Below are 24,394 nucleotides of genomic sequence, written 5' to 3' on the forward strand. Positions count from 1 at the left end.
TTTACAGTAGTTTATCAAGGTTTATATACTGCTTATAATGGTTTGCTGTGCAAATACTGAGTGATTCAATCCCTTGTCAGTATTATGATTTGCAAAGTTACAGCAGGCATAATACACTAGAAGTCTATATTTTTACAACCCTAAGGTCTTAAATTTTCAACTAAGGCATCACACAAATATCATATGGTGAGTTCTAAACTTGTAAACCAACATGGAATGTTTTGGTTCCCAACTTAGAATGTTATTCCAAACTAGTCTCAGGGTTCATTTCTGCTCCTATATTGAGTCTAAAACATTAATTGACCCTTAACCTTACAAATGGAAACATCTGTCCTAAAAGGCAAAAGCAAGAGGGAGAAGAATCCCATCATAAGCTGTTGCCAAACATGTTACAACCTGACTAGAAGTATTGCAGCCCGATACTTCAAATCTGTGGAGCAATGTGCTGAACTCTGTGGTATCCAGCCTTGTGCATCCCTCCTCAGCTCGTTTTTTCTCCCAGTTTCTCTTCCCACTCATGTTTCTACATCCTTCCCCTTTCATTCTTTCTTTTCTAGGCTTCTGCCTCTTCTCCTCCTCCTCTTTGCTTAAGGATTTTCTGCCTGCCCTGACCTTCTCTAGAATTAGAGCAGCTGAGCCAATGACAACCCAAGGCCTTTCTGGCTCCCCAACCTCTCCAATATGCAAGCTTCACTGTCACCCCTACCGCTTATGCCACTATCACAAAACCCCGAGAATAGTGTTTCTCAAACCACGGGCTATGGTCCACTACTATTTATTTTGTGCTTTTATCCTGTATTTTTATGTTGTGAACTGCCCTGAGATCTTTGGATGAAGGGCAGTACAGTGGAACCTCGGGATGCGAAAGGGATCCGTTCCGGAGCCCCGCTCGCATCCTGAACAGAACGTAAGATGCAACTGTGTGTCTGCATGTGCGCGGGTCGCGTTTTGCCGCTTCCGCGCATGCGCGTGATGTCATTTTGACCATCTGCGCATGCACGAGCGGCGAAACCCGGAAGTAACGTGCTCCGTTGCTTCCAGGTCGCCGTAGAGCACAACCTGAAAATACTTATCCTGAAGCATATTTATCCCGAGGTATGACTGTACTGTTTATATACAGTACAAATTAACAACAACTTTATTCTAGTAGTTACGTTAAAACATAGAGTTCAACTCTATCCATTCAAGTAAGTGTGGCATGCTGGGTTCAGGTGCTACTTTGCTCTGTACTTTCTTCCACCACTAGGGGGAGTGTGTTCTTTTCCCTACATCTTTACATTTAGGTTGAACACATTGGTTCTTTTTACCATGATTTCTGAAATGCCACAACAACTTTCTGACAACTTACAGAGCATGAGAGTTGACACAGTCCTCACTCACAGTTTCCCAAAAACATTTCTCTAATCTGCATTGTTTCAAAGGCAAATATAATGAGGAGAAAGACTTGCATTGTTAACTGAGAGGAGAAATTACCATTCTATGGCTTGGTCAAGGTGCAGTTTTGACTGAGATGAGAATTTCCTTTTGTTCTTTTGTCCCTGTTCCTTTGAGACAGTGAAGAACATGGCTGATTGATGTTCTATGACCTTCACTGGTATGGTGCCAGAGAAGTTAAGTTTCAAACTTGTAGAGCTTTGAAAAACAAGCCAAATCACATGCAGTGTGTCAGACACCTTCAGCTTTAGTAACCCTGCAGTATGCCATGAACAGGGGGGGGAAATGCTTCTTTTTGCCTCACAGCAAAGGAATTTTGAACCGAAGTTCATTTCTTTATGTTACAGGCAAAAAGCCAGCAACATTTATAAATTATAAAAATTTACTTTTGCTGACTATGAGCCAACAGTCTTCTTTGAGAGGGCCTGCTTTTATCAAAGAGCTCAGAAGTCTAGAGAAACAGTTGAGCTGTTCATAAGAGACCTTTATTTTTTTCCCCAAGGAGCTCCTCATGGAGACACAGTATACAGTGATATGCACCTGATGGAAGACTTAACTCTTTGCAAGACTATAGAGGCATCAAGGAAATCAGGGGCAACCAAAACTCAGGCCAGGGAGAGGATGTAAAATGATCCACAGCTTCGGAGATATTTTCTTGGCAAGAACAGCCCAGTGTAGGAAACCTAGCTTAGTTGATTAGAGTCTGGTGCTCATAACACCAAGTTTGCAGGTCTGATCCTCAAAAGGGACAGCTGCATATTCTTGCATTGCAGGGGAATAGATGATCCTCCAGGTCCCTTCCAACTCTACAATTCTATGGTATTAAGAAAAATAGGACCCTTTGTTATGGTGCAAGAAGTGATAACAGAAATGGGAAACCTATTTTTATTTAGCTCCGTTATTTCATTTCAAAGCTATTGAACCTGTATGGAGGGTAAATGTAACAAACTGCAGGACAGCTGCTAATTTCAAAATCTGTTATCTCAGACCTTTAAAGCTCTGCCCAGCCTACATAATGGTAAGACTGTTTTGTATAGCCCTCAAAGTAACCTGGGTTGTATTGGACACTCTTATGCACAAGATAAACAAACAGGAGAAGTTTGAGTTCAATGATAAGAGGTCAGAATCTTAGAATGTGAGTAAGAATAAGAGAATATGTCAATGTCGGTTTCTCTCACTTGATCATTTTTTCCTAATCTTAAACATAATTCTCCACATGCCCTCATCAGTTTGCATTTTAAAAGAAGTCCCCATGAAAGTTTACCATCATCTCAGTTCAAAGTTCTCCTAATAAAACATGCCTGTACAGGCAATGGGATGCATGGGATGTTAGAGGAGGGGGGGGTAGTTTGCTCACCTTTGGTCCCCACTCTCCACTCAGCTCTCACCTGTGGCTCCTAGAAGCTGTCAGCATGTGACAGCGGCCACACCCCAGGAAATGGCTTCAACTGGCCTGCTAAACCATGTTAGGGCAGCTGATGAGTCTTAAATCCTTGGGGAGTTAAGGACTTCCTCTGCATTTGAAGACAGGCTTTGGTGGATTGAGTGGACAAGACCAATAGTGGGCGCAATGGTCAAGAAGGTGGTTTCTACACAAACTGTAGAGGAAAGTGGGAGGCAGATGGGGCTTGTCAACCTGGGAAGGTAGCCCTTCTAGGAGAAGCAAAGCTCTGACCCTAAATCTCTGCTGCCTTGTGGGACATCTTTGGGAGAAGAAAAGACTAAGGAGTAAACCCTACACCAATCCAGAGTGTAGCACCTAAGATGGTTTGATGGTGCCTTGTATGCCTCCTTCCAGCAACTCCTGCCATTAAGCTTGTGCCAAACATATTTTTCTACTTTCCTTTAGACCACATCAGCAAGGCCAAGAGGGGAGTTGTTGTCTGGGCAGCCCAGTATCTCCATACTCACTGCCCAGGCTTATGCCTCAGGGAGTTCACTTTGGTGCTGCTAACACAACAGTTTGAATTCATCCCTGGAGGTGCACTCCAGTGTCTTTTGAGACTGCTGGATGCCAACAAATTGTACAGACAATTAAAGAATTAAAAGCAACCAAAGCACCAGACCCAGACTGATTAATAACTGAACACTCTAAGAGCTTTGTAGAATGAATAGGAGAACCATTAACTAATGATCTAGATGGGTGGGTGTTATACCACAGGAGTGGACAATTCATTCCTGCAAAAAGGGTGTGAGGCATTTTCTCGTTCTTCCCCAAAGCTTGAGGATGCCAAGTACCTTCAGAACCCCAGCATACCTCTTCTTTGTCTTTGTCTCCAACCCTTGTCCTCACTCGCTTGCTTGCTTTCCTTCTGCTGATCTCTCTCTCTTGCTTTCCTGTGCCTTTGTTTTCCATTTTGGCTTCTTTTGTTTCCTGCTCGGGACCCCACTGCCTATGCAAGCTTCTGTTGCTTTATTTCTCTGCCAGTCAGTCACCAATTCTCCATTGGCATTCTTAGTCCACCCACTTCCAGAATACTCATCTGCACATCTAGATGTCCCATTTGCCCACCAGAGCTCTGAGGAAGCCACAGTGCCTCCCTCTCTTCACAAAGGGGGGGGGGATAAAAACACTTTCACATTTTGACTATAAAACACTAATGTCAGTATTAACAAGATGATTAAAGTGTTAAAAAAATATATTCAAAAAGACAAAACAAGCCTTTTTAAAAGGCAAACAAATACGAACAGTTATTTATCTTTTATGCAATTGAAAATATATGGCAGCTGCCTGCATTTTCTTTTAGATACAAGGAAGGTTTAAGTCAGATTTAAAAGATTTATCCTATGTAAATGGGTGGATATGATATACACCATGCCAGCACCAATGTTCCTAATAAAAGGGAAATTTCCAAGATAGAAGGAGGAACAGGGCAAAGCTACTCCCGCTCTAGTTCATTGATAGTATTTCTTGAACCATTAGTAACAGTAGTGAGACAAGAATAAACTATAAGTTGAAGGTCCTGAATGGAAGCAAATGCTTACAAATATGGAGAAATAGCTGAATTTAAAGTGAATTTATCTAAGAACCAGCCTAAGTTTAATTGGGAGTGGTTGGGGGATTTTCAGGTATGGAAAAGGAATGAAAGGAATTCTGTCATGACTGGGCAGAGGTCCATTCAAACAAATAGTGAGGGAAATGCAGGATTGTATCTATGAGAATTATTTCATATTCACACCATCAGTAAGTGATTTAAAAATAGCACCTGTGCACTATAAATAGCTGCTTCTAAAACGTATCAAGTCTCCTCTGTTCTGTATTTACTGACAAAACAAAAACCCTCCTCACACTGTTTTATTTCTCTCATCACTTGTTAGGAGCAATTACTGTAAAAAGGCAAAGCCAGGTTCTGTTCTTCCTTATAGAAATGGTAGGAGCATTACCAGGAGACAATACTTGTTTCCAGACTATATACAGTATTACAGCAGGTAAATAAGAAGTACAAAACAAGCATTTCTCTTTTTGGGGGAGGAAGGTAATGATATCTCAGAAATAATTACGGCGACACTAAGAAGGTGAACAAACAGGGAATGCAAAAATATTGAAACTGAGGAATAAAAGAGCAGCCAGCCTAGCGTCTTTCCCCTCACTCTCTTGTTTCATTTAAGACTGGGATAGATTCTCTCCAGTGAAAGCAAGCCTTTTAGATGTTAGCAATATATGAAGAGGAGAAGCAGGACATCCCGACCTCAGGGCATAGATCCTGCCACCCATTTGGCTGAAGATGTCTGCAAAGAGGAAGCCTCCTTACATAGAGATGTGTGCACATAGGCTTCCATGTGGTCAGGAAACCAGATTGCGCAAGGTTTGGTATCATCTGCATGTGGATAGCACCCAGCTGTATTTCTCATTTTCATCAGATTCAGGCAGTACATTGGAAGAGCTTAATCAATGGCTGGGTCACTGGAGGGCAGCAAATAAAGTGTAGATCAGATAAGATGGAGATGTTGTTGGCAGGTAGGTAATCTATCCAGTTCAGTTGTGTTCTGGATGGGTTTGTACTACCCAAAAGGATAAGTCCTCGTATGATTATACCTTGATATCTTGTACCTTGAGCCACAGATAACACCTATCCAATATAACTGTATTCGCTTTCCTTCCCACAGGTGCCACCCATCCTTTTGGATAAACAATTCTCAGAGTTTACACCAGACATCACACCCATTATCCTGGCTGCCCATACAAACAATTATGAGATCGTAAAACTTTTAGTACAGAAAGGTGTTTCTGTTCCCAGACCGCATGAAGTCCGCTGTAACTGTGTGGAGTGTGTCTCTAGCTCAGATGTGGACAGCCTTCGCCATTCCCGATCCAGGCTCAATATCTACAGAGCTCTTTCAAGTCCATCTTTGATTTCCCTGTCAAGCGAGGATCCTTTTCTTACAGCTTTCCAATTAAGTTGGGAACTTCAGGAACTGAGCAAAGTGGAGAATGAGTTTAAATCTGAATACGAAGAACTATCACAGCAATGCAAGCAATTTGCAAAGGACCTCTTGGATCAGACACGGAGTTCCAGGGAACTTGAAATTATTCTTAACTACAGAGATGATAACAGTCTAATAGAAGAGCAGAATGGTAATGAACTTGCAAGACTCAAACTGGCAATTAAGTACCGTCAAAAAGAGGTAAGTGTATAGAAGAATATTTTTCTGATTTAATTGAAATAATGTATGAGATAGATGATATACCCATCAAATGAGACAAATTGCTGTCAAGGTCTTTTGTTCTCCATATTGTCTCATTTTAAAAAAAATAATGGGCACATTCGGTTATTAGGCTCTTGTGATACAAGAAACTGAAATACTTCAGCGTATAAGAAATCCAGAAGTACTGCTGCGCGTGTTCTCTCCTGAAAAAAAGATCCTGTTAGTAGATCTGCCTGACGTTAAGCTCTGTGGAAAGACAGAAGTATTTTCTGGTTCATTTTACAATCAAATGGTATATAATTTTTAATAAAATAATTCTTTATAACTGGAAAGTCATGTGAAGATAGGTGCAGGAAGATACTGTTTGCAAATCATGGAGCTTCAGCATTACAATGTAAACACAGGGTTAGGATATCCTGTTTGCCTCATAGCACATGGTTCTACTCAGATAATTTATTGTGTAACATGAGAATATTTTTTATATTATATTTTAAGATTTTCAGACATTGCAAATAGCTAACATAAATACAAATATTTTTAAAGCAGAGTTCATTTAAAGAAACAGTCCTAAGATGATATTTAGTTATGTGTGTGCATTGCTTATTTGGTTGTGCCACCTTAACATTTTATGCTTTATAACAAAAGTATAACCAAGTTAGAAAGCCATCATAACAACTGTGATATTGCAGAGGTTTCATTTGGTCTTTGATACTTCATCGAAGCTGAGCAATTTCCTCAAGCTCCATTTTAACAGATGGCATCCTTTGCCTTTTAATTAGCTGTTACCTGAAATCAGACTGTAGGGAGGAGGAAACTAATTATGGCTAAGATTCCAAGAACCACATGACTACCAATTCTGCAGCCCCAAGTGGGCTTTTAGAATTGTACTTTTCTAATGCCGCTCCATCATCCCAAGCAATAAAATTCCTTTAAAACTGAGGCATATTCTCACAGCAGTCTGTGATTAACCTGTAGTGGGAAGAGACTGTTCAAAAGTATGTGTGGAGGGAGTGTAAAAAAGCTCCAATGAGAAACACACAAGGCAGGAGGGGTGACTGTCTAAGTGAATCTCAGCCTGCATCTCTGTTTGGATTAACCTGCCTGTTTCTATCCAAACAGCTCATCTGTTGCAACAATTTGTAGATCAGTTATGAATATGTAGCCGTTTTCTGCTTGCACAGAATCCTATCACATGAGAATTCTAGAAGAACCCTAGATTATTTTTTGTGGAGTCCATTCCATCTGCCTTTAATGTAGCATATGAAAAATTTAATTCATAAAGCTTGATTTCTGCAATGAAACACTGCTATCCAACTCATTCAGCCATATTTTTTTTTTTTTTAAAATGATTTCCTCTCTTTTGTAAGGGCACTTCCAGAATATCTGTTTATTGAACATACATCCTGATTTTTTTGCAGGAATAGATGATATTGGCCATTTAATGAGTATTCATTCCAGTTGGCTTGCAGGGAGGTTTGATGATGTTGTGTCAAAGCAAGTGCCATCCCATTGCTTCCCAGTGCAACTTTGCATTATTTTTCTTTTCGCGAGAAGTCTGAATTTGGGGGGAAGCAGACTTGTTGCATGCAACCTCCCAAACAGCTTGAGTTGCACAACCTGAATTTGCCAGTCTGAGCAACTCCAGACAGATGTCTTATACCAGGTTTATGCAGCAATAAGCATTATACACTTTCAATGTGGATTTATAATGTATTTATCTGATCCTCCTCCTGCTACATTAATGTTTTCCAATACTCCTGCATTATTAACTCTGCACTGGCATCCTCCAGCAATTCCAAGGCCATTTTTTGCACCCTCACCGTCCACTCTATTGACCCTCCCCCTCTACAAAAGTAGAAGTTAGATGTGCTGTCATATCACTGTGCTTTTTCCAAGCACCAGCAGTAGCACAGCTGTTCTTTTCTCTCAGTCTGCAGCAAGAAGACTGATCTCTTCTTCCCTCCCTGTGCCCTGTAGCTTGGCAAAGATCTGACATCTGGAAGGAAGGGAGCTGGGAAAGAAGGAAGAAAATACATAAATCGTCAGTTGCCTCTGTGTTGCAGTGGCACACAATCACCTCTCTAGTTTCTCTCTTGCTCTGCATACACACAGCCATCACATTGTTCTGCGTTTAAGCATACACCCATCTCTGAGCAAAACTGAACCTTAAGAGGCTGAGCCAGTCACAAAGCTTCCCTTTGACACACACACACACCCCCGACACAAGTGGAACCACCATAGCTGCCAGCAAGCAGCAAAAAAGAGCAGGTGGGCAGCAATTTTATCTCTCCCCCATCCCCCTTTTAAGTACAAGTTATTTGCAGAATGGCAGCATGCCAGCACCATACTTCCACTTTTACAGTTTTAATATTCAGGCTGTGATTACTGTGCTAAACCTTCACTCAGTTCCACAAAAACAGCATCAACAGGAAGCATGTGGGAGTAGCTATTTCACAAAGAAGCAACTTCAATTCGGCACATTGCCATAGTACCATAGCACATCAGTAGTTAAAAAAGAAAAAAAGGGAACATTGCTGGTATGAAAAGTTTAATGATATGTGCCAAAAGTTATGGATCACGCACAGATTGCTACTTATGCCATGTGACCATCTCATCAGTTTTAAAAGTACAAATCAACTTTAATGTGGGAGCACTTGTGACTAATGCAACACCATTAAGAGGACAAATCCTCAGTAACAATGACATCAGTAAAAACAGTGCATATCCTCAGGGGCTAAGGTCCCAATCCCAGGAGGCATAAGCCTTTCACCAAATTAGTCAACAGAATAGTCAGGGTTGGTGGTGCAGCACAGTCCAAACAAACCAAGGTCAAGCACAGGGAATCGGTCTAGGAAACAGTCCAAGATCAGTATCATAAGTTCATCAAGCCGTGGGAACTAGACTTAGAAACAAGGTTGTGTTGTTTCCAGCAAATGAAAGACTCGGGAAGGAGACATTATGTACTCTGGCCTCCTGGACCACAGCCTGACCACAGCTGATGTTAGTTGCATATTCATGTGTATACCCCTTACTCATCAGTAGACCACTGACTTTGAGTCCACAGATGCATACTGTAATGTTTTCTTTAACCTTGACCCAAATATTTTAGCGCCAGTGTTCTTGAGAACTGATGGGTGGTGCTACCTCCTCCTCTGATAGCTCCAGGAGTTCTCCAGCAGGTCCCAACCTGGAGGACCCCTCAAGGGGATACTTGGCATTGGTTTCACAGGACCCTGCTAGCTCCTCAAAGTTCTTGACCTGTGGGGTATCTGGTTGATCCTTCAAGGACCTCATGTCTGGTACCAGGTCAGGGCTAGATAGAACAGTATGTGATGGAATCCCACCAGAAAATAGCTAATCTGGAAGTGCCCAAAGTCTAGTGAGTCTGTCCCAGGGTATGGTAGAACAGGGTTGACCTCCTTCGTGCCAATTATTTCACATTTTTGGCTTTTTGCTGTACGCCTTTCTATTTCCGGCCCCATTGTTTTTATGGGATACTAACAAGATGTAATAAGGGATGCGGGTGGCGCTGTGGGTAAAACCTCAGCGCCTAGGACTTGCCGATCGCATGGTCGGCGGTTTGAATCTCTGCGGCGGGGTGCGCTCCCGTTGCTCGGTCCCAGCGCCTTCCAACCTAGCAGTTCGAAAGCACCCCTGGGTGCAAGTAGATAAATAGGGACCGCTTACTAGCGGGAAGGTAAACAGCGTTTCCGTGTGTGCTGCGCTGGCTCGCCAGAGCAGCTTGGTCACGCTGGCCACGTGACCCGGAAGTGTCTGCGGACAGCGCTGGCTCCCGGCCTCTAGAGTGAGATGAGCGCACAACCCTAGAGTCTGTCAAGACTGGCCCGTAGGGGCAGGGGTACCTTTACCTTAACAAGATGTAATAACTTGACCTAGGATTGATTTGCTCTCCTTGTCTCCAGCATGTTGTCTGCACAAAGAGAATTATGATTTTAACAACACCTACTGGAAGAAAAATCAATATACCGGTAGATAAAAAGCAGCAGCAAATGAGTCAGAGCCAACAGTTTCACCATATGTGGCAATTAGGAAGGAGTTAAAAGTTGGCAAGTTAGGGAAAAATTTGTAAGGATGGTTCATATTCCAATAAATATAGAAAAGTGTCCTCAATGAATTTTCAAAGTGACTGTCGACATGGAAACAGCATATTGCTAATAAAAATCCAGAAATTTTATATTGCATTTACAGCAAAGGATTGAGTTTTCATCCTAGAGTGCAACTGATGTGGATTATCCAGCAACCCCATAAATACAAAGGTCTCCCATTTAAGGAGCAGAATCAAGATGCAAATTGAGGAAAAGCTGTCATTGAGGGCAACAGTTAAGAAACAGTTCCTGGGGAGAAGACTGAGCTGAACTCCTCATTTCTAGTGGTTGCCAAGTTTATAACAACTTGTTTGGAAGGCATTTAAATCCAGTTCTTACGTGGTAGTGGGCTGGAATTTTATTTCATTTATTAAATTTGTATACTGTCCTTCATCCATGGATCTCAGGGCAGATCACAACATAAAAATATGAGATTAAAAACAAAACAAAATACATAACAAAAACAAAGACAATCCATTAATCCCCTCCCCCCAATTGCATAGAGATGGGAAATTGTGGAAGAGGGATCTGCAGAACTTGGATTCCAAAATGGACTCACTCGTTCTGACTAAAGTCTATCCAGATTGGATCACAAGTCCACTTTAGAAGAGCGGTGGAACATCAAGCCCTGTTGATCCCAGGGCAATGTTCTGTTCAATTGAAAGAGCACAGTGGCAATAAGATTGACTGTGCTAGCTACTCCAGGCCCTGAGCAACTGGGAGACTTCTTCTGGGAGCCCTGATAAGAAGGATCAGTTGCAGTATGCATACATGTTCACTTATATGGACTTAACCGTCCAGGGGTCCTTTACCTTACCTTTTACTTTCTATTGTGCACAAATTACTTTTTGTTGTATCATTTCATAGCTATACAAGTTACAAATTTCAGCACAGACACAAAAAAAAGAGGAACTTCTTCATGAATAATTGCTTCAAGCATTCGTTCTTTTATCCATTACAACCATCTTATTATACTTAAACTATGCAAAACAGTTCATACTGTACTTTCGTATTTGAATACATAAGCAAATAAACTCAATGTAATATATCAATGTTGCTTTTGTTGTTTTGTTTTCCACCTTTTTCCAGGATTGTGGTCAACTTTTTCATTATAAGTTTATTTGATTGCTGAACTTTTTGTTATTTCATGCAATTTTATAGTTCATGGCTTAGAAGAAAAAAATAGTGAGAGATATAAAATGCATAAAATAAGCACAAATGCTGCCTGCCTACCCCTCTCTATTTTAAACTTTTATTTTTCCTTTTTAGAAGGCTGGCTGCATTGTGGTCTTGGAAATGCCTTGCCCATGCCAAGCTTCTTCTCAATTATTGAGGGAACTCTTTGCAGCTTGCAGACTTTACCCCAAGGAACTGGGAAAACACATAGCCAAAGGTGCATAAGAAATATCCAGTTGCCATCCATATCTTTCTAGAGCAGGCATGCATCTGTGCAACTTGAGCAGAGTCTAAATGGCCTTCCCACTGCTAACAGCGGTGAATTTAATGCTGACTTGCTGGAAATGTGGATCAGTGTTCTTTTTATTCAACAAAAGCCTAAAGAGAAAATAATTCTGTCTAGGAGATATAATATTTAATTACCAGAGAAATGGATTCAGCAAAGCAGGAGATACTTGTAAATAGCTAACCTCAAGGACTGCATTTGCACATTCTTTATCATTTGCCAGAAGCCTATGCGTGGCTGAGTTACTCAGAATTTGACACTAAGCCAAGCTAAAAATGCGATTAGAGGTGGAAGTTATTTGACAAAATATTAATACAGTGGTACCTCGGGTTAAGAACTTAATTCGTTCTGGAGGTCCGTTATTAACCTGAAACGGTTCTTAATCTGAGGTACCACTTTAGCTAATGGGGCCTCCTGCTGCCACTGCTCCGCCGCTGTGAGATTTCTGTTCTCATCCTGAAGCAAAGTTCTTAATCCAAGGTACTATTTCAGGGATACTGGAGTCTGAAACCTGAAGCGTATGTAACCTGAAGCGTCTGTAACCCAAGGTACCACTGTAACTAGGTGCTGCCGCTCTGCTTGCCACCATCACCTACTCCTTTACCCTTCCCCCACCCCTTCCTCCACCCTCCAGTCAGAGGCGGAGCTTCATGCTCTGGCACCGGGGGGCAGAGAACAGGTGGGGTGGGGCGCGGCGCCCGTCCTGGGGATGTGGCGCCCAGTGCAGGCAGGGGGCAGCCTCAATAGCACCCCACCGGGATCACGCTGCCGGGGGCGGTGTGCTCCCCCCGCACTCCTCTTCATCCAGTGCCTCCAGCCACCCCCTATCCCCCCAGAGTTTGCTCCAAGCCCTTCCTTTTCCCTCTTGAGTCCCACCCCTCCACGTTTAATGGAGGGTGTAGGGCTTCACAGTACCTTCCCTCCATTAAACAGCTCACCTGGGCCAGCCGGCCATACCTAATGCCGCAGTTGGTGTGGCCCCCTACTGAACGCGAGTACTGCGGAACATGATGACAAGTTGGAGTTTTTTAAAAATATTACATAAGGGTCATGTGTTAATTTGTTCAAACCAGGGTCCTAGTTTTGCTCGAACATCAGAAGTAGAATCTTTAAGTATGTATTACATTCTATAAAAGCAGAAAACACTGAGGCAAGTTAACTGGTCAGCCTCATTCACACCTCCTTTGGCCTGATTCAGTACCTAAATTAATTTCAGCAAGAGATGGTTTAAGAATGAATTGTGATTCTTAAACCAGGCCTTTCAGATAGACGTCCCCAGCTTATTTTTGAATTTGTTGTTTATATTTATAAACTACAGTTCTGGACCATGTACAAAAGCACACACGCGCGCGCGCACACACACACACACACACTCTACTCATTCGCATTAATGACACAGATAGTGCAGATCTAATTAGGACAGAGTTGGATGTGGGCATGACTCATGAGGCAAAGCAGAACTAGCAATGTGACTGGAAATTACGGTAAATGAGACCCCAAGTAAAGACATTCCCTGATTGGAAACTAGAGCTATTAATCACAAACCTACACTCACATCCTCTGCTTTTCCCCTCCTGACTGCCTGATGGTTTCCATTTATGGAGACTTTTGGGGAGATTACAAAAACGTATCATACTAGAAAACAAGCAATTCTGAAGCCTTGGCCTGTTTCTTGGATTTCCTTGGATCACAGCCACCCTGCATTCTGAGGTATTCGGAATATCTCCAGGGCAAGTATTTTCATCTTAGCCACATTATCTGAGGCGAATGCATAGTCTTAAACATCTGCCCGTTCTGTACAGAGCTCCAGTTTGCTTGCCCCTACCCAGTCATTTCTGACCACAAACTCTATTTTTATACAGCTCTAATCTCATCAGTCTCCCTGGAATACCATGGAAATGAGAGCTAGAATTATCAGTATCTTGGTCACATCAAACTCAAAATCAGAGTACAATATTCCCCAGCATCTTCATATACTATTTATTTAATCTAAAGGCCTTCTGTTTTACTTTTCTGCCTCAATGTCAGGTACTCCGGATCATTTACAACAGGATAACACCACAATTAACAATATTCAGTAAAAGAACTGAAACATTCAAAAATACAAGAAAAAAATAATTAGTCATAGATATGCATGAGATCCTAATAAATAAAGTAATGTTTGACGCTTTGGGAATTTGATCTAATATGGAGCTTAAAGATTAATCTTCTCTGCTTTATAAGACACTATTGAACCTACAAATGGGCAATGGGCAGAATCTTAAAAGAGTTGTGGAAAGGAGATTTAGGCCAACAAATTGATGAACACAAGTGGGATTCTATATGATCTAAACCAACACTGCATACCATTTTGGCTAAACTGTAGGAAGTCATTATAAGATGCCCCTGGATGCCCCTATGCTTTTTAAGAAGTTAACTACAGTGGTGCCTCGCAAGACGAAATTAATCCGTTCCGCGAGTCTCTTCGTCTAGCGTTTTTTTCGTCCTGCGAAGCAACCCTATTAGCGGATTAGCGGCTAAAAGGCTATTAGCGGCTTAGCGGCTTAGAAAAAAGGGGGGGAAGCGAAAACAAATCGGAACACTCGCAAGACGTTTTCATCTTGCAAAGCAAGCCCATAGGGGAAATCGTCTTGCGAAGCAGCTCAAAAACGGAAAACCCTTTCGTCTAGTGGGTTTTCCGTCTTGCGAGGCATTCGTCTTGCGGGGCACCACTGTACCACATTTTCCCTTGTATAAGACCAGGTTGTTTTCCTAAAAAATAATGTCAAAAATTAGGGGGCATCTTATACACGGATAATGTCTCCCCCCATTTTCTTAAATCTGGGTCCCTCAAAATAGGGGATGTTTTATACATGGGGGTGTCTTATAGACAGAAAAATACGGTACTCTCTCACCTTTATGCTGGAGAGGATATAACCTTAAAGGCACATTTCTCCACATGTGGGGGGAGTGTCTCTTAAAGATTTCTGCACACATTCCCCCCCCCCACAATCATCCACCATTATAGGGCAACATCTTGTACGCGCTCCCATGTTAGCCCTGCTGTCAATGGGAAATGATATCAACCCAAATGTTAAACATAAAGAGGCAAATATTTGCTTCCAATTGTAATAAACACCCCCTCCCACCACAGAAACTTGGACCCGATATGTGTGTAATATAGCACATATGGAACACTTAACTCACCTTTGGAGAGTGATAAGAGGTTGGTTTTCAATGTATTATTGTTTATTAACAGTACAGTAACCTCCCTTTGGTCTCAGTCGCAGCAGCCAGTAGATAAATTATCTTAATGCTTTAGATTGAAGTATACTCTAATTCACACGATTTTACAAGTTTAGATGTCACGTGGATGACTATATACAAGACTTAATATCTGTACATGTATCTGTGCTGAAAGACAATGGTTTGTGTTTGGTAATTTGTTTTTAAATGTTTCAGTATAAAGTTTGTAAGTAAAAAACAAACAAACCATGTCCGTAAATAAAAAGGAGGAGATCAAGAAGAGAGGGAATTAGATCTCCTTGCTTTATGGCATTCCGAGCCTAAGTACAGCAAGAGAGGAGGTGCTATCACATGTTCTCACAAATCAAGCCTCGGTTATCAGCAAGATAGTCAGAAGGCCTCCCCAGATGATCTCCCAAATCAGCCAGGTTCATACTGTAGAGCAGGAGTGGCTAAACATTTTTTGGTTTGAGGGTCATATTGATGGTCGGCCCACCTCCTTAAGGGCCACATGCCAGCACTGAGAATGGCTAATTTTGTATGTGTGTGAACTCTCTCTCTCTCTCTCTCTCTCACACACACACACCACATACTACATACCACATATATGCATATTCACCACACATACACAATGCACACAGTCACCAGGCATGAAGGCACACTCTGCCTCTCTCACAAACGCACATTCTCAAACATGCATTCTCACAAATAAACACATGTAAAGACAAGACACACACAACCAGGGTTTCCAGCCCTCCACACTCCAGGGCAGTGAAAACAGTACTTTGCATAAATCATTATTTTTTACTTCTTTTTAAATAGATCTGTTTATTTGCAAATACAAAAAGAAAAAAGGTAGGCGAGATAACAGCCTTTTCAACTGACATCATATTTATTTTTTAAAAATAATTTATTATTTTTACTCCGCCCATCTGGCTGGGTTTCCCCAGCCACAATAATAATATTCCATCAATTCTTATTTAAATATACAGATTAATATAAGCAATCCATATGCCCAAATAGATATTTAAACCATGTGTTCAGATAAGCACCATCACAACGTCTGCTATTGTCCTGCAACACTTTGGAGTCTCAGTTTCTCTTATTCCTATCAGCATGAAAAGAAAATAAACCCCTCCAGCATAAGGTAGGGGTTTCAGATTTCCCCAAAAAACTAGTTTATTTACTTATTTTATTTTATTGTTACCCAATAACAATTGTATGGATGATAATTCCATGATAATTCCATGCTGATAAAACTCTTAGGGGTAAGGTAATTGCATTCTGGGACCTACTCCGTGCTTTCTATATATTTTATATTCTAGCACATTGAAGCATGTATTATAAATTGGTAGGATTTAAATAACTACCAACTGACATGTTTAATTAGAAGAGATAATTGAGTTTCTAAAAATACATTAGTATCCGGTAGATTAAATTAAATTCAACCATCCATCATGTTTTAATAGTCTGAAAAGTGCCTTAAGTATTACGCTAATGGTTTCCTTCTGTTGGCCATGCTTTGACTGTGTGCAATGACTGGAGCTGCCATTTATTTATTTATTACAGTTATTTGGCACTTCTTCACTAGAGTGTCTCAAAGTGACTTAAAAAGTAAGAATAGAAATAACATGCTACTGCGACTGATCCAACCCACCACACTAAAACGATTAGCACAAAAAGGTGCCGCAGACATACCAAATTATCCTTTAGGGCCAAAGGCCTGGGAGAATAAAAATGGTTTTGCCTGGCAGCTAAAAACGCAATGGTGTTGCCAGCTGAGCATTCCACAATGGGGAACCACTACTGAAAAAGGCCTGTTATCACGTCATCGCTCTCCCAACCTCCCTTCAGAGGGACACCCAGAGAAGGGCCACAGATGATGAATGCAGGGTTCATGTGGAGAGAGGCAGATGGATGGAATAGTGGAGAGCAATGAAAGCAGAAAAATCTCCACTGCTTTCAACGCTACCAAATCGACATGAAAATGAGCACTTACTAGCATTTGCTTCCATTTGTTTGGCATTTCCTTCCACTTCCATTCAAGCCTTCTCTGGGCTTGCTTCATTGTCCTAAACCATGGGTAGGCAAACTAAGGCCAGATCCAGCCCAATCGCCTTCTAAATCCGGTCCGTGGACAGTCCGGGAATCAGCGTGTTTTGACATGAGTAGAAAGTGTCCTTTTATTTAAAATGCATCTCTGGGTTATTTGTGGGGCATAGGAATTCGTTCATTCACCCCCCCCCCAAATATAGAGTCCGCCCCCCGCCCACAAGGTCTGAGGGACAGTGGACCGGCCCCCTGCTGAAAAAAATTTGCTGTCCCCTGCCCTAAACTCTGGGAGATATTCTCTGCCTGAAATGCTGGAATGTTGCTGCCCGTGTAGACAATGAAGAACTGAGCTAAACGGACCAGTGGTTTGACTCACTATAAGGCAGTTGCCCATGTTCCTATGATTCCTGTGTTCCTATGATTATCTTCTAAAGAGAATCTAGAGATTTTTGGATTTAATTTTTACAAATTCCAGTATGAGCTGGCCTGATTCGCCCCTTCCAAACTAATATGCAAATCAAATTTTCTGAATTTGCAACATAATTCTTGACTTAGAAGGCATCAAAACCCTTATTTTTTGAAATTAAAAATAAAGAAAAGACATTTTAAAATATGTATTTAAATTCAAATTTTCATACTTTTGTTGTTGTTGTTAATTAGTGTAAAAGTGACACAGACTGGAAATAGATCGTCCTGTATATCCTCAAGAGAAGCACTTTAAGCTAGTCACAATATTAGAGTTTCCTCGTGCTTTCGCAGCATCAGCACTCCTGAACATCAGAAATGGTGGTCCATCTAGTCTAATGTTCTCTTTTCAGCTGTGGCTAGTCATAACCTTCATGATTCCTGTTGTGTTCACATTATATACTAATTGTGGATATGCCTGTTCTATGTCTTTGAAGTGGGGGCAGGGATTAGGCAGGACAAAAGACACTAACTATGGTTTCTCTGCTGCTTTTTTATCAGCGGCTGCTATTGTATGTTGCAGAGGAAATTGCAGGTATTTGTGCAGTAAGTGCATATTCCATTTAGAGTTGCTGCTGCTGTGTCTTTACTAGCAGCTAAAAATGATAAAGATGAAACATTTGCTGGTTTGATGTAAAGGGGAAATTCCACCTGCCTAATTTCTCTGCATTGGATGCAGTGGGACGCGGGTGGCGCTGTGGGCTAAAGCCTCAGCGCCTAGGGCTTGCCGATCGAAAGGTCGGCGGTTCGAATCCCCGCGGCGGGGTGCGCTCCCGCTGCTCGGTCCCAGCGCCTGCCCACCTAGCAGTTCGAAAGCACCCCCGGGGGCAAGTAGATAAATAGGTACCGCTTACCAGCGGGAAGGTAAACGGCGTTCCGTGTGCGGCTCTGGCTCGCCAGAGCAGCGTTGTCACGCTGGCCACGTGACCCGGAAGTGTCTTCGGACAGCGCTGGCCCCCGGCCAATAGATGTGAGATGGGCGCACAAACCCCAGAGTCTGTCAAGACTGGCCCGTTCGGGCAGGGGTACCTTTACCTTTACCTTTAATTTCTCTGCATTGGATGCAGTGTCAGGGTTGATAAAACAGTGGCAAACTTAATACCATTACAGAACATTTGTTCTTAAAAGGTGCATGTATGCAGTTCTGGGCTAAACCCAAATCTGCACGAATTAAGCCACTTTGGATTTAGTTCCAGGGCCCTATTGATGGACGCACACAGCAGGTTCAGAACATTTAGTGTTCTAAGTCCCAAGATGAATTGCATAGCAACTAGGACTTTTGTGTTCTTTTAATTTTTATTTGAATATGAAAGTTGATCTAATGACAGCTGAGTAGTGTTGATAAGTCCAGTGCTTGAGAGGGTTCCAGTAAAAGTTACACGGAAGAGAACATTTCCTCCAGGTGGGTTTTTCCATGGCTGTACCACTGAGATAAGAAGAAGAAGAAAATGCATTAATATGACTGGAGTTAATGGATGACAAGATTCTTGTACCTTTAATATTTGGTCATAAAGGGAGCCCATTTCAGATTGGCATACAGACAATTTCCGTTAGGCAGGCAGGCAGAACATCTCGGTACCTGCTGAAATTCCTTTGCCATGGTACAATGTACAGATAATGATGTACAGTGGTGCCTCGCAAGACGAAAAGAATCCGTTCTGTGATTCTCTTCGTCTAGCGGTTTTTTCGTCTTGCGAAGCAAGCCCATTGACGGATTAGCGGATTAGCGGCTTTTAGCGGCTTTTAGCGGCTTATCAGCTTATCGGATCAGCTGATAAGCGGCTTAGCGGCTTAGAAAAAGGGAGGGGGGAAAGGGAAAAAAACCCGCAGGAACTCGCAAGACATTTTCGTCTTGCAAAGCAAGCCCATAGGAGATTCGTTTTGCGAAGCACCTCCAAAACGGAAAACTCTTTCGTCTAGCGAGTTTTCCGTCTTGCGAGGCATTCGTCTTGCGGGGCACCACTGTAGTAGGTGGGAGAGATTTGACTGTTCTTTTTCTTTTTCTTTAGTTTGTTGCCCAGCCAAACTGCCAACAACTGCTTGCCTCTCGCTGGTATGATGAGTTCCCTGGCTGGAGGAGGCGCCACTGGGCCGTGAAGATGTTGACTTGCGTCATCATTGGATTTCTTTTCCCCGTCTTCTCTATCTGCTACCTGATAGCTCCCAAGAGCCCACTGGGTCTGTTCATCAGGAAGCCATTCATCAAATTTATCTGCCATACTGCATCCTACTTGACTTTCTTGTTCCTTCTGCTGCTTGCCTCTCAGCACATTGACAGGTCAGATCTGAACATGCAGGGACCTCCACCAACCATCGTCGAATGGATGATATTACCGTGGGTCCTGGGTAAATGTATTAGTAAAGAAAATTCAGTTGACTTGCATAACTCTTCCATAATTGCCTAGCATTGCCTAGCATATACAGCAGGGCATTGTAGTTTATTCTATGATTCTATTATAAACTAGTTCATTAATCTATCTGCAACCCATCTAGGTCAATAACAGAAAATTCCATTTAAGATTAAGGAATTTTTAAGGAAAGGAATTTCAACTTTAATTTCATTTCAGAATTAAAATTACTTTCAAATTAATATGTTGAATGGTGGGCAGTCAGATCCAGATGCTTTTCTCCACTTGGACAAATAGGCTAAACTAGCATTTTTGCTCTAGATTTTAAAAATGGGAAATGATGTAGCTTTTTAAAAATATATATATATGGGGAGAGGGGGAATCAGAAACAAAGTTCCACCATTCCAGTAGAGAAAACACAAAATAGATCATTATGCTTCATTGCCAGCAGTAAATTGTATAACAAAAGTCTGGGCTTCTTCCACCATTTTAATGGAAGTTCTTCAGTCTTAATAGAAAACAATCCATATAAATAAGAATCTGCAGCCATAACTCATATCCTTCCACTGAAGAGCCAATAACTGACTGATTTGTGGCAAAGTCTGATTTTTTGACATTGCATTTTGGGCCAGTTTCTTGAGACTATTACTGCATGTGCTTTAATTTATTAGGGGCAGTCCCTGTTTTCAGGCAGCTTTCTGGGACACCTAATTGTCCCTGTTTTGATACATCTCTATGTTCCCTCTATTTTTTCCTTAGTCAGTTGCATTTTGTGCCTAGTGCACATACATATCAGGGTACATGCAATGAACACTAAGGCTGCAATCCTAACACCTGATGTTGATCAGTAGAAAGGTAGACTATAGTACAGACCCCTCTTCTGGCTTTTGATGATGGATAGGAGTGCCACCGATGTGGGGCGGGGCCCCTAACTCAGTAAGCTACCAGCAGAAGCAAGTGGAGAGCCCCAAAACAGGGCATTTCAAGGCAAGGCACTAAAGATTCCCCCAAGGGGGTGATTCTCGGCCCCCTCAGCTACATCACTCCTATAACTGACACTGCAAAGTATGTGAAACCATCAAATATTCCATCGTAGCTTCCCACAATCATGCGTTTATTAACAAACAAACACCCATAAATAAACATCAATCAACTGAACTTAGTATTCTCTTAACAGAACAAGCTGCCGTGCTTGCTGTTAGGATTATAGTCATCTGAAAGCAACAAACGTATATCAGCATGGTGTACATGTGCAAATTGGGCTGTGCAATAGGAGAGAGGAGATAGCATGGAAATGGGGGTGATTTAAGAAGAATGAGGAAGGTAGAGGGGGAATGCGAGTGGAGGTGAAAATGTGGGGTGCAAAGGGGGTTGCACAAAACGAGGGAGTAGAAGGCATGGGAATGGGGTTAAAGATGAAAGAAGGAACATGGAAGTGTCTGAAATATGGGAGGTGATGGTGACTTCTTAGCTGGGTGGAAGATGATAAGGGTGTTTAATAGTTGCAAGGTAGGAGGAAGATGCAAGGGGAGTCACAGACATGGGGGCAAAGGTGGAAAACAGGTCCAGAGCAGGGCTGTAGGGCAGTTGGAGAAGTGGTTGCAGAAATGGAGTTGGTAAGGTGAAAAGTGAGCTTAGCAGTTGCCTGGGGTAGGAGGCAGAAGCTCTAGTGGGTTTATGTGAAGAAACCTGTGACTGGAGTGAGCAGGAATGCAGCCTCTAATATATTAACCATTCCTGTCATTATGCTCCTTGGATTCTTGATAGATCTTGAACAGTTTGACTTTATTCTAAAAGCAGTTTCAAAATGTTTGTTTCCCGTAAAGAGGCTACCATTCTTCTTTGTAAATACCACTAAACATCTTGCGACATTCCCCTAAAATAATTGCTGGTGTCACTGACCTTAGTATTGAGACAATATAGGTTAATGTTTATTGGTTTTGCTAGATTACCGGAGATGAAGGGGAGAGAGAGGATTACCAGTAGAGCAAAAGATAGACTGTCAAACTCTGTGTTTTCGTGCAAGTGCACATTAATAAGGTCTTGGCAAGTTTCTCTTTAGAAATAAAAAACAACAACTAAAATCAGCCCCAGTCGGTTGCCGTTTTCAACAAAGTAGTTACATGGAAGGAAGTGCTGACCTCTCTTTACTCCTGGCCTTTTTCTGATCAGCTTACCATCTCATATGTTATTTTTCACCCACTGATTTCAATCAACAGAAGAGATTTAAGCATGCGCTTAACTTTCAAGTCCTTTTGCTGAATACATTTGGCATTATTATTTTGGCCCTAGCTGCAATGATTCCAGTTACTGCTATTCATGATGATCAAAAAGACCATTAGCAATGTTTTGGGAATGTGTGAATGTGATGGAGAAAAAGCTGGAATTTAATGGCTCCTTCTTGAGAACTCCTAAATGTGCACAAAAATATATAACCAAATCCCATGTTGTGTTCACCCTGTCATCTTGAGTTATGGTATCTCTTTTGGGGAATTATATATGGCAGCAATATGCTGTAACTGGATTCTGAGTTCACATCCTACACTCTTGTGATGGCACAGGAAGTTGCCTAGTCTTTAAAAAAAATACAATGGGAGAAAAGTTATTTGCAGCAGGTCTGTGGCTGTTGTAAAATTCTAAGGGTATAGGATTTGATCCAAGTATTTTACTCTCCTGTGCCACCCACATCTCACCTATGTCTGCCCTGTTTTGGCCATTTCACCTGTATTTTTGGAGTGGCATCTACCATGGTTGTCACCAAATCCTTTAGCCCCTCAACTGAAGGATATTGAGTACTGGATTACACCCTAAAAGGCTCTTTACATTCTCTCCCTAGAACTATTATTTTCCAAGGTATATCAGCCACACTGAAATTTATTAGCTGCTTGAAATATATCCTGATTTGGTCAAGCAAAGCTGCCTGTATGCATAACATCTGATAAGTGTTTCCTATTAGCTGTTTCCCAGAATGAGTGTCTTAAATCAGTTATGAGTGCTATGGAAAACAAAAAGGTGGTGTTCGTTGCTGTGAATAGTAATAAAACAATTATTTCCCAACAATAAATTTCACTTTAGGTGACTGAGTTTTTCATCACATGCAGTTCCTCTGAAGTGCCATTTAAACAGCAGGTGACCACTAGTGCTAAATTTCAGGAAGTGTTGTTTAAAGGTCAAAAATCAAAGTCTGAAAAGCAGTTATAAATTTGAACCTGAATTCACAGAGTAGTTCTCCCCATTGCCTTTAGGCTACAGTCAGTGGAACCAAAGTACATGGTGAGCAGAATAGTAACCATTGTTGCTGCAGCTCCTGTTCTCTTCCGTGGGACTGCACTGGAAAATTTCCCGTTGATTATGCCATATATATATATGAAACGTGAATCACAAATGAAAAATAACAATATATGTGACTAATAGATTGTAATGGCTATTATGGTTGTAGCTGAGCATGCTTAAAATGTCTTGTGCTTTTATTTCATTTTAAGTAAATAAACACAACAGCTTAAGCAATTCATACAACTAACTTATATCACTGCTTTCTATATTTGCAGGGTTTATCTGGGGTGAAATTAAACAAATGTGGGATGGTGGCCTGCAGGATTATATTCATGACTGGTGGAACCTGATGGATTTTGTAATGAACTCATTGTACCTGGCAACAATATCTTTAAAAATTGTTGCATTTTCAAAGGTAATCAAGACATCTATTCATATTGTGAATATACTGTATACTTGACATTTACTTTGAATGTGATTTTATTGTTGTTTTCCCTTTTTCAAGATCTGTTCTCTTTATATTGCCTTTCTTTGTTGATTAATAACTGCCAATTCAGTAATCAGTAACTTGGGGATAAGAGATAAAGGTAAAGGGACCCCTGACCATTAGGTCCAGTCGTGGCCGACTCTGGGGTTGTGGCGCTCATCTTGCTTTCTTGGCCGAGGGAGCCGGCATACAGCTTCCGGGTCATGTGGCTAAGCATGACTAAGCCACTTCTGGCAAACCAGAGCAGCGCACGGAAATGCCGTTTACTTTCCTGCCGGAGAGGTACCTATTTATCTACTTGCACTTTGACATGCTTTCGAACTGCTAGGTTGGCAGGAGCAAGGACCGATCAATGGGAGCTCACCCCGTTGCGGGGATTCGAACCGCTGACCTTCTGATCGGCAAGTCCTAGGCTCTGTGGTTTAACCCACAGCGCCACCTGTGTCCCTTCGGATAAGAGATAATCCTAAACAAAAGTTTTGGCTCATTGTGGAAAATGCCCATTCTGAATTAGAATTTTTAGAGTGAACAAAAGCAAAATGGAAATTCACTGTTAAGGAAATCAAATGTCACAGTTTCCTGAATAATTTCTATTGATTCGTGAAATGAAATCAGATCAGGGAGTATCTCTCAAACAACATACCTGAACTCTCCAAGGGAGAGCAATCCCAACAAGAACAGGAAATCTACTCATTCCCCCAACTCAAGAGCCTGCAAGGCACATCTTGACTGGATTCAATTTCAGGTTAAACTTTATAGGTATCTGAGACCAGTAAAATCCAGCCTGCTTGTGGAGATGTATTAATTTATATACCAGTTCAGTTCCATTTCTGATGTCTCACTTGCTGTATCATCACATTGTCTGGACTTGCACGTTCCTATGACCCTTTGAACA

The 24,394-nt window shown here is 41.6% G+C and overlaps 1 protein-coding gene across 2 annotated transcripts in view; it reads left to right on the forward strand.

Moving 5' to 3' along the window:
• TRPC4 (transient receptor potential cation channel subfamily C member 4) overlaps positions 1–24,394 on the forward strand; it is a gene marked incomplete at its 5' end in the record, with an annotated part of 53,421 nt that overhangs the window by 16,450 nt on the left and 12,577 nt on the right. The window contains 3 exons of one of the 2 annotated variants that reach the window (XM_082204671.1): positions 5,542–6,060; positions 19,401–19,737; positions 23,288–23,427. In XM_082204671.1, the coding sequence (XP_082060797.1) occupies positions 5,542–6,060; positions 19,401–19,737; positions 23,288–23,427 (996 nt within the window). The remainder of the gene's footprint in view (positions 1–5,541; positions 6,061–19,400; positions 19,738–23,287; positions 23,428–24,394) is intronic. The other variant, XM_082204672.1, reaches the window with a different exon arrangement.

This window comes from Podarcis vaucheri (genome assembly GCF_965113315.1).
Source record: "Podarcis vaucheri genome assembly, chromosome: 17".
Classification (NCBI taxonomy): Eukaryota; Metazoa; Chordata; class Lepidosauria; order Squamata; family Lacertidae; genus Podarcis; species Podarcis vaucheri.